Source organism: Larus michahellis, chromosome 3 (assembly GCF_964199755.1).
Source record: "Larus michahellis chromosome 3, bLarMic1.1, whole genome shotgun sequence".
Lineage (NCBI taxonomy): Eukaryota > Metazoa > Chordata > Aves > Charadriiformes > Laridae > Larus > Larus michahellis.
In genome coordinates this window covers 61343184-61354550 of record NC_133898.1, presented here as the reverse complement: position 1 = coordinate 61354550, position 11367 = coordinate 61343184, and the positions used below count along the sequence as shown (strand labels likewise).

The window sequence follows — 11367 nt, the reverse complement described above, 5'->3', positions numbered from 1 at the left end:
GTTATTGCTTTGTTGTTTTTTTTATACTTCAGTTACACCGGCAAGGCATATGGTTTACTGATTTTTCATTCTGGCTCACTGAATACTGTTATCTATTTTGAATTTAATGGAGGTTTTTTTCTTCACAGTCTTTTGAAGTATCTTATTCTTACTACTTCTTCTGAAGTATGCATATTTTACAGAAACTTAAAACCAAATTGTAGTTTAATTCTGTAATAAGTTCTTTTAATGCACATCAAAAGCTGAACGTCACTCAACAACAAATGAATTGTCAGGAGCAAATCTAACTCTATGAAGATGAAGCAACCATCGGAAAATAATTTATACTAAGCAAGCTGAAAAAAACACCACATACACAAGATAGAACAAATTTGTAGTTGTATTTTATTTAATTAATGAAAATCTACCTTAAAAACACAAAATCAAATTTGGTAACCCAATACATTGGATTAGAGAAAGCTTCAAGCTTTTAAGCACAAGCCAGAAGTCACAGTCTCAAATGAGAGTTTCAGAGGCCAAAGCAATACGCTGGAACAAAGTAGTATCTTTACGTGGAGGCATGCTCCTTGCACCATTAGCGTGGTTTCAGGTGCAGTATTTTTTTAGCTGTCAGTTATAAGAAGAAGCTTTTGTATTTGTTTTATAGTTAAGTTTGTTGCATTGCTTACCTAGGCCCTGGATTAATGGAGAAAACAGGCAAGTTAAAGCACTTGCCTGTCCAATTACTACCAACAGACAATTTACATTGTGGTAAAGCTAGCTTTATTTAAATGAGGTTCAGACATTAACTTTACATATTATTAACAGCTTTGGAGCTACAAACATAAGAATCAGGATTACACAGGTCATGCTATTGTTATTTTGTTTTACCTGCTGCAGTTATTGCAATATGGCTTAACGTACATAGGTATACAATTTGTACAAATTCAGCCAAGTTTGCACTTGTGAGGTGTTATTAAGAGCATGATTAACTTGCAAGCCAACTTAAACCTGTGGAAACCAACCAAGGTTGCTGGAATTGCCCAAAGCCAAGGGGGAAAGCTGTCGCTAACGATGGACAGACTGGATTGTTTGAAACCACATTGTTCGGCTTTAAATATTTATATAATTTGCTCTGAGGTAAGGAAAAATCTTTTGATGCTTCCACGCAGGGCAGCACCAGATGGTGCAATCACACCAGTGCAATCAGTTAATTGCTTGCTGTACGTGCAGCCTCGAGGAGAGGTAAGCACTTGCCATAACAAGAGCATTTGTACACTAAAAGTTGATTTTAAAATAAATTACTATACAGGTAGGATAGTGAGCTACTGTTCAACTTGATGGGCATCGGGTTCACAAAGTGCGATCTGTAACCTTCACTTTAGAAATCAGAGCTGAAAGTACGGACTTGTACTCCGTGTTTGATTTTAATGTAAACAACAAAAGAGAGGACCAACTCCTGCTGGGGACAAACATCCCAGGAGTCAGTCTTGGGACTTCTTTCCGTTGTTAAATCACCATGCTCATACTGGCCTACAGCTGTCATCAGTCCAATCCACCTTATGTGAAGGTTTTGAAGATCTCAGCACCCTAAAGGTCTCATCAGCTTTTTGCAATTCAAGGCAGAATTCATCACCAAGCCCTTACACCCGCTTTCTACTCCCCCCAGTGAAGACAGGGAATTGATAGGAGTGGGGAGGATTTCAGGAAATGCTGTGGTGGGAAAGAGGTTCGTCAGGAGCTGGGAAAAGAAGAAGCCTGTATGCAGGAAGGATGCTGGATGGCATAGGTGTAGATAGAGGCTTGGTGGTGGATGGGGCAGTGACCAGCAATAAGCAGACTCTGGAGTGAGAGGAGTGTGATTCAAGGGTTGTGGTACCACTGGGGTCGCTGCATGAGCAAGATGGCAGGGAAGTGGTAAGTCAGGAGGGTTCTCAGAAACCAGGGAGGACTGCAAGTAGAAGCGGTGGTGGATCTGACACAGGTTAGGGCTCTCCTTTTGTCTTTAGATATATCATAGTTCTACATTAAAATCAGAACTGGGTTTAGGATATACATATAAATATTCAAAGCAAGACGGCCAAGTTTTTGAGAGATTTTACAAGGGGAAAAACCTGGAACAATAAATAGGAAACTACATGTTATCAATTTCCGCTCCAATGGTATCAATTTCCTCTCCAGACTACTCTAAAAAATTCATTTAAGGGTACGCCTAATAATACAGAAGTATCATAGCTCTACATTAAAATCGGAACTGGGTTTAAGACATACATATAAATATTCAACACATTACAGTCCAGTCCTGAGACCTGAAGTCTGTAACAACAGAAGAAGGGTATTCTCAATCTCCTTTCAAGCTACACTGTAGAAGTAATTTCTGACTAAATCAGGCCTGCACAAATACAACTGAAGGATGGACAGAGATACCTGAATGGGACTGAAAGGCAGCAATCTTGAGCAGCTCGCTCAAGAATTTGTGCGTGATCCAGTTCCTGCTGTTTGATAAAGACACATCTGCTACTTGACCAGAAGTCTCATGCATTCTCATCAGTCAGCCCTCCTCTTCCCCTTCAAATGCAAGTAGAGCAGCAGCTACAGCCACTCGTAGGTCAAATCAAGGCAGCTACGGAAGATGTGGGGGATAAGGGAGACTGCAGAAAGAAGGTAGAGGGATTCAGGCATGACTGAAGGGATTCAAGGAGATGGGACAGACAGGACACATATTAAGTGAGGGGACAGTAACAGCTGTGGTGCAAATTTTAGTGGTCCGTCCATTCACTCAGTTGTGCCTCTCCAGTCTAAATGGTGTATTTTGGGCAGAGGCAAATGACCTTCAAATGGAACACATGTTGGATATAGCCAACATTAAAGGCATTGTTTTTTTAATAGAAGTGACAAAAAAGGTGAGGTCTTCAAAAGAGCAGATGCTAGCATCCATGAATAAAGGGTAGTGAATAAAGCTCCTGGTTCTGTTGCAGGATTGTCAGTTGTTCTCCAAGACCGGTATCTCTCCAAATGCCACGTGGATGCTTAGCACATCTGAAAGAAAGACAACAGTAAAAAACCTTTATTAATGACAACTTACTCTCTCAAGAATATCTTAATTTTCCCAAGCAGTCCTCAAAGATAGAGATAAAGGTCTCAGGACTCAGTTAAGCAAGTGCAGTGAATATCCTAGGGAAAGACTGTACTTATCCTTTCTGACTGAGATTTCACTGAAGTGCAAAGAGCTTTGGTACATGAGGCACTCCAGGTTTACCATGGAAGGCAACACTCACTTCCTTTAGGATTTTAAAAAGAGCTTTGTTAGAGAGGAAGCGTGTTTGTGCATTAAATCCCATACATTAAACACGTGCCATACAAATGCGTATCTAGGAAAACTGGAAACCACTTTTTCTACCTCCCAGAAATATCTCCATTAGTTACAGGCCAAGTCAAAGGCCATTATAGTGAGGTTAGCTGTACAGAAAAGAAACAAGGTGTTGAATAGCCAGAAAGAGAGGCAGTAAAGTGACAAGAAAACAATCAAACAAACAAACAAAATCTATGGCTTGTTGGTTAAACTGGGGAGCAGCTGCCTTCCACCAGAATAAAAAAAAATAAAATAAAATAGAGACACAGGAGTTTTACAGGCCCTCAAAAATATTTTGGAAAAAGAAAAGAAATTGCTGGCTAAAAATCTTACTTACATTCAAGGCCTCAGGAGCCACTGAGTTCTGACTTTGTGGACTATCACAAGATATTCCTTCTTGGCAACTATCCTCCTCCCGTGTCTGTGTTTTCCCATCTTCCACTGGCAGGTGATGTTGTTCTTCCTCACTTTCTCTGCATGTTTGCTGATCTGTATGTTGGTCTGGGATTTCCATAATCCGACCAACCTCTTTTTCCTTTAGTTTTGGTGGGTGTATGTCTAGGGGGTCTTTGGTTGAGTCTTCTGAAGTACTTAGTTCTAGTGTGGATTTCTGAAGTCTCACACTTTCCCTTGAAACATCTTCAGGGCTAGTCATGATTGTTAAAGAATTCTGACTTTGTCCATCTTTCAGCATCTCAGAAGTTAACAACGTGTCTTTTGTTTTTTCTACAGTTGCATGCATTTCTGCAGACTCTGTTAAGGTAGCAGTTTTCACTATTCCCGATTGCTGGAGCTCTTGTTCCTTACTCCATATCTCTTCCTCTTTTACTGGAAGTTGATGATCCACCTGTGTACTTTTTAGAAGTTCAGGTATATTTGTATCTGATGGGCTTTCCCCTATGGCCTTAACGCACTGCTCTGACTCTTCTGTTTCTGCAAGTTTGTGAACAGCTGTCTGGATGGCATTCAATACAATTTTTGTACTCTGGGACTCTATAGTTACAGACTGAACAACATCCTTCTCAAATTCCATGTGGGTGTGAGACAGACTGTCACTTAGAGGAATACCATTTTGTTTGGGTTGCCCTGTACTCTGGGGCCTCTCTTCCTCCTCTGATATTCCATTCATGGATGCAGGACTTACTTGAGGCTCAGGTGCTTCTGCACTACCAAGCTCTGCAGTCCCACAGCCTGAATAGTCAACAGTAGTAACTGGGACCTCTTCAGAAGCCATTTGCTCTTGTGTGGTTGCCAAGGGCTGTATAGTTTCGGCTGTCATGTCTGCAGGTGTTACACTTTCTGCCACGACATGCTCTTCAACTGCTGCAGCTGCTATGGGCACAGGCACTTTCAGAGCCTCCAAGCGTTCAGCTTGTGGGAAGCCTGAGTCAGAGCCTTCCTCTCGAACAGTTAAAACCTCTTGCTGGACAGCAGCTGAACATTCATCACCTCTCACGGCTTCCCATTTTCCAGATTCAAATACTTCTTTGGCTCTTTCCATCGACTGCTCATTTTTGTTATCTTCTTTCTGAAAGTCTTGACAGGTGGAGGTTTCTACAAGTTCTTGTTCTTTTCCCACAGCCTCTTCTTCAGCTAAACTGCTTAGTGTTTCACATTTCTTAGGACTTATGTCAGTGAGGACAATGCTTCCATTTTCAATGATACCTGGACATGCTGATGCTAAATTAGATATGCTGTCTACTTCAATCTGTGTGGGAGCCTCAGTGACAGTGTTATCACCTTCTAAGTGTGTTTCAGTTTCAAGCGTAGCATCTTCCATTTTGCCACCTTTGGTTTCATCACTCTGGGAGGGGGTTTCAGTTGTTTTTTCTCTGCATAGTGGCTCTAGGACAGGCACAGAATCTGTTTCTGAAATCTGCCTGCCAGCTCCATCCCTCACACTCTGCTCAGCATCTGCAGCTGCTTCTGAGCCAATTGTTTCTGAAGGAAGGGCAGAGGCTTTTACCTCATTCTGCAGAGGAACTTCAGTAACAGTGACTTCTGTACTTTTTACTCCAAGGAGCACAGCATCATCTTCCTCTTCCTCTCTCTGGGCAGATGCCTGGCTAGGAACTCCTTCAGTACAAGCTTGCTCTTGTGAATTGAAGTCAGGAATTTCATCTTGTCTTTCAGGTTTAAGAGGGACGACAGTGACAGCTGTTTCTGTGCACTCTGGTCCCACAGTGAGGGTTTTGTCCTCTTCTTCAAGCTGCACAGGCTCTTCAGCCGTAAGCCCCAAGGTAGAGGTTTCATCCTCTGTCTTGTCCTGCACCTGTGGGGAATTACAACAGACATGGGGAAAAGGGTACGAACAGGGAGTGACCAGGAGTGTTCTGGGTGAAGACGCACCAGAAGAAACAACCAGGAGAAGGAGGGTTATGGGAAGAGTATGAGGTGATGACACTGAGATTAGTGGGTTACCAAGATCCCAGCTCGTGTTCAGTTTCTCAGGACACACAGCTCACGAAACAAAGGGCAGCCTAAAGCAAGGGACAACAAACAGCACTTGAAACAAAGACTAAGCCAGGAAGATGGTGGGGATGTAGGGAAGAAGGTAGGAATGCAACAGCCACAATAATGCCTGCATATTTAAAGCTGGAGATAATGGTGTCATTTCATTACCCCACTTTGTAGAAGTACCTCAGCTATAATTGTACCTCTGCCTACGACTGAAGATACCATCTGCTATGTATTGGTACCATATGGATCACATATGTATCACATGTTTTCATGTAATAGCTTCAGTCACATTACACTGTGCAGGAGCCGTAATAGCAGTTGTTTCAACACTTTCTGATCCACACACCATCTCCCACCCCATTTCTGCAGGAATTGCATCCACCTCACTGCATGCAAGCCTCAGCGGCTGCTGCTTCTGGACATCTGTGTGTCTATCTCATTGGAAACAAACTTCAGTTGCCTCAGGCTGCACAAAGAAGGTTCTTGACCACAACCTGGTTCTAAATTAGGTATAGTATCTAATACTTGCTGAATTTTTCATTTGACAGATGAACCTTTGTGTTATACGTAATACTTACTGCAGCCTGCACTTCTGGAATACATTCATCTGTTGTCTCATCTACTGTCATATCTGCTACGGGCAGTTTCTCTTGTTCTGAAGGCTCCTGCTTTGCAAACAGCTCTTCTTTGGGAGTGACTGCTTTGATAATGTGAAAGTCTCTGTCTTGTGATGAAAGTTCCTCTACTGTCCTCTGAACTTCAGACATTTCTTCGTGGTCTTCTACAACTGGTTCTTCACGTGCCTGCCACTGGCTTTCATCTCTCAATACATCTACATTTTCACATCCTTCTGCGCTTTCTTCTGTTGCAGCAGATATTTCACTTCTCTCTGAATCTTCCTGTGGAACACTCTCCTCAACTCCGGTTTGGCTCTGAACGTTCCCTGCACTTCCCAGGGCCTGGAGGTCATCATCCTTGTGTTCTTCTTTTTTCAAGGACTGTTCAGGCAAAACAGTTTCCTGACCTACAACTTTCCCATCTTTAGCATCATCTTTCACTTCTGACTCAATTTCTTGCACTGTTGTAATTACAGTTGCTGTTGTGGTTCTTTCACTAACCAGCTGGACTACATCTGTTGACTTCACTCTTTCAGCAACTTCGTGAAGAACTTTTTGTGTCTGTTTGTCTAATTCTTTCAAATTTTGTTCAGTGGCCTCTACTTCTTGTACAGGTGTAACTTCCTCTGTAGTATCTGGGGTTTCTAATAACTGTGAAACAGCAGAAACCATCTCAGTTGTCTCCTCAGCTAGGGACACTTCCATTGTTTCTTCAGCGCAGGAAGCTTCTGCTGTCTCCTCCAGAGCTGTCACCGCTTCTGAGGTTAGCTCTAGCTCGCTTGCTGTGGTGTCATCACTTATATCCTTTCTTGTCTCTGGCACTGTCTTAGCAGCTACCACTGCTTCTTCCACAATAACATCTGATTCAAATGTTTTCTCAGTTTCTTTCTCTTCCTCTTCTTTTGCCTGCTCAATGCACTCTGTCAGAGCAGCAGATATCCAAGATGGTGACCTTTCTTCAATACTGGTAACTGCCCTTTCCCCTTCCACAACGGTAACAGTAACTGCATGTACCAGCCCTTCATGTCCTTGCTCAACTCTTAAGGTCTCCTCTAATTTTTCTGCTCTCTTTTCCTCTGAGGTTTGTTCTCTCATCACTTCAGCATTTCTCACTTGTTGGGCTTCAATTTTCTCCTGCTCTGCTGCTTCGTATTCAGATAAAGGAACAACAGCTGGAATATCTGAATCTTCTTCATTTGTTTCTGCCATGTCTTCTCTTGCTTGTTTAAGATGAGTTGGTTCTGGTTTCCCATCCGACTTCTTCTTCCTACGCCCAGGCATCAGTTTTCTAAATGGAACCCATGATTCATCTTTTCCAGGCTCACCATCTGATGTTGAATGCTCCAGGCTAGATCCCACAACAGAGTCTTCAGTTCTCTCTTCCATTCTGGTTTTGGATCTCCTTCTTGGAGTGACTAGCCTTTTAAATGATTCCCATGTTGATATACCTTCACCTTCAGATGGGCTTCCAGCTTGTTCTGGCGAAGAATTCCCTTGTCCTTGATCACTCTCCTGAGAACTAGTAAGGATTCCATCTGTTGCTGTTTCTTTGCTCTGTCCAGATTCTTCTACTTTTTGGCTTTCTTGACCAAGCTTATGTTCTGTTTCTTCATCAGATGATGATGATTTCCTGGCTCTTTTCTTTGAAGAGCCTACACATATAAAAGCTTCCCAGGACACAGAGGTGTCAACCTTTCTTTTGGGCTCTTCTGTGGCTTTCTCTGGTTTTTGGTCCATTCCATTTTCTTTTAATTCCCCCTGATTTTCATCAACAGTGTTTTCAGTTGCAGACACTGCAGAACTCTTTGTCTTATCAATTTCTTCTTCTTTATCACTTTCAGAAGGTCTTCTGACACGTTTCTTTGGAGTCACCATCTTCTTAAATGAAGCCCAGGGTGTAACACTTTCTCTTTTTCTCTCCACATCTGAAATTGCAGCATCTTCATTTTCAGTGACCTGCATTCCATCTACAGATTTTTCCAAAGAAGGAATTTCATTCATCTCCTCAGGAGAAGAAGCAGAGCTCTCCCCCTTTTGTTCCTCCGGGCTATCTGGGGAATCTGATAAGTGCTGAATTGGTTCACCCTGTTCCCCTAACTTAGGTTCTTCTCTTTTGCCTTTATGCTTCTTTCCAGACAGTTTTTTTAATCCAGTACCTGTAAACAGTTTCTTTAAAGGGCTGCCTTGTAGTTTAGTTTTTTCTTGAGAAGACAGCAGTTCAGCTTCATTTGTGATACCTTCTGGAGACCTCTTTTCTGCTGCCTCTTCAGGAGTTATTTCTGCGGTTATTTCATCTGGTTTGATAGTATCAGTCATAGCTATGCCAGTTTTTCCCTGTAGACCATCATCGGTGGGTTTGATTGACTGCTGATCATCCTCTGTGTCAACTGAACGTTCAGAAGTAGAAAAGGACTTCAATCCAGGAGCATCCAAAGTCAGTTTTGTCTCATGTTCTTTGCTTTCTTTCTTCTCTGTGGTTCTATCTTCAGGTTCTCCTTGTGTGTCTAACTTTCCAGTCATGTCTTCGGATGTGGGTGAAATTTTCAAGTCTGCTTCCTCTGTTTTTTCATCAATTGTTTCATTCCCCAGTGGAGCAGGTTTATCTCCTTCTCTTCCTTCAGATTTTTTAAGCTGTTCACTAGAAATTTCAACTACCAAAGATCCTGCTTCAAGTTTCTCTTCAGAGGATATTTCAGTTCTGTCCTCCATTTCACACTTGACTCCAGTTGACTCCATTTTTTCTCCCACAGGTAGGACTTCTGAGGATGTTTTCAATTCTCCATTCACACTGTCAGTGATAACGGGTACAACGGACCTTGTTTTTAGTGGTTTCTCTGTCACCTCACTTTCTTTCTCTCCTTCTTCATTTTTTTCTTCCTTTTCACCAAGATCTTCTGAGACTTCTACCAGTTTCCTTTCTTGATCATCACCTTCCGCTTTTTTCTCCTTCACACTTTCTTTGACAACTGATGCTGCTACATCCTCTTTTTGTCCCTGCTCATCATGCTTGAGTAGCTCTTCCTTCTCACATGCTTCGACTCCTATGGATGCTACAGTCTTTTTTGACTCCTGCTTTTCACCTTCAGTTTGCTCCTTCTCATGCACTTCAATAGTTACTGCTGTCACACTCTTTTCTTCATCTTGCTTCTCAAACTCAGATTTCTCCTCCTTTTCATTGGTTTCACTTGTTAATGTTGCCCCCTCTTTTTCTTGCTCCTCTTCTTTTGTAGAAGACTGTAGTTCATCTTCTTTAGGCTTCCTAAAACTCTTCTTTTTTCTAAATCCAGTCCATCCCTGAGTAAAAAATTTTCTTAATGGTGATGCAGTTTCAGTGGCTAAGGCAGTTGACTGAGAACAGATCTCATTTGCTTCTGGTGTTTTAGGAGATTCGTCTTCTGTTTTTTCATTTTTCAATGTGTCTTTGGTGTTGTCTTCTGCAGAGACTGCATCCTCAGGCATCGCTATTTCTTCTGAGCTGACTTCTTTTTGATCATCAGCTCCTTCAGGGACCTGTGTTTCTTTTTTTACAGTAAGCAGTTGAACTGGTTCCGATTTTCCCGTCTTTTCCTTCTTTACTGTGAATCTGAATCCAACAAATTTAAAAACCTTTTTAAAACCCAGATCATAAGACTGTGGCTCAGATGCGTGGTCTTCTGCGTCTTCTTCCAAAGACTGCAATTGTTTAGCTGTATGAGCATCCTCTTTCTCAGTGTCTACACCGTCCTTGGTGCTTGAGTCAGATGGACTTGTCGCCATAGTTTCAGTGTCTTCCTTCAAAGTTACATTGGAATGTTCTGTCTGTCCAACTGTTTTAAGAAAAAAAAAAGAAAAAAAGAGAAGAAAATGAGTTAGTTCCCTTCTCAATTTAATGTTATATCTTTATATAAATATATATAATCTTTTGCATTTTTAATAAAACTTTCCTAAACAGACAGGTTCTATTATCTGTGTGCCTCTTCTATATGCTAGTATTAGGTTGTTGGTTTTTTTAAGGACTAACTTTTGTTCTAGGATTACTATAATTCCTTAATTCCTTTCCTTTCTCATATCACGGCTCTTTCCAAAGTTTATTTGTAAATGCGCTTTTTGAGTTTATATTCTTGCGTTGTCTTTCCTTCTTTTGAAGGATTTTTGTTGTATTTTTTTTTGGGGGGTGGTGTGGTTTTTTTGTTTGTTTGTTTTTTACTTTAAGGCAAACTTAACGTGAGAAAAAAAAATTAATTCTATCCTATCATTACTCAAAGAATATACATAACAATATATGTAATTATTCCTGAAGCAAAGCTCAGTGAATAGAAAATGAAAGCCCATGCAGAGAGACCCATGAGGGAAAAGAAAAAAAAAAAAAATTGAAAAGTGTTGAGCTAAAATGATGACAAGAAAAGAAAAGCTCATTTTACAGCTCTGTCCCAGAAGAATAGGAAGATGTGATAAAACCCATGGGAAATTTCCTATTTTTCTGAAAACCTGTAATCCCCAAACCAGTTACATTACAACAGATTTGTTTTAAAGATCACGAATCATATAATCTATGGCACATTTAAGACACCAAAAGATTCTTGGGCCTGGATACTGCCAGGATTTCCAGTTTAACATTGTTCTTGACCCCTAATTTTCTACAACAGGTGAACGTGCAAGGGCATGAGTGAGCGTGCTGTTCTCTCTAACCAAACTTGTTGGAATGCTAAGACAACCACAAAAAAAAAAGAAAAATCAATGTTAAACAGCAACATCCTGGGAGAAGGCATGCCTCTTTTCTTAAGTTGTACATGTGCTACTTAGATGCCCAAAGGCATGCAGGACACAGCTTTCAAAAGTACATGCGTCACTGAATTTCCCAAAGTGATTTAGTTTTTATTTGATCCATCTTTTAATTCAGATCTAACTCTGCAGTTGGCCCTGCTTTGCGCTGGGGCAGGACCACCTGATCTCCAGAGGTCCCTTCCAGCCTAGATGCTT

At 41.3% G+C, this 11367-nt stretch overlaps 1 protein-coding gene across 3 annotated transcripts in view; it reads right to left on the bottom strand.

The window, feature by feature from the left end:
* Positions 1–361: 361 nt before the first annotated feature.
* The window catches only part of AKAP12 (A-kinase anchoring protein 12), a 31164-nt gene continuing 20158 nt past the window's right edge, over positions 362–11367 (bottom strand). For all 3 annotated transcript variants that reach the window (XM_074580407.1, XM_074580409.1, XM_074580408.1), the window contains 3 exons: positions 6370–10214; positions 3669–5603; positions 362–3018 (listed from right to left, as the gene is read on the bottom strand). In XM_074580407.1, the coding sequence (XP_074436508.1) occupies positions 3010–3018; positions 3669–5603; positions 6370–10214 (5789 nt within the window). In that variant the 3' untranslated portion in view covers positions 362–3009. The remainder of the gene's footprint in view (positions 3019–3668; positions 5604–6369; positions 10215–11367) is intronic.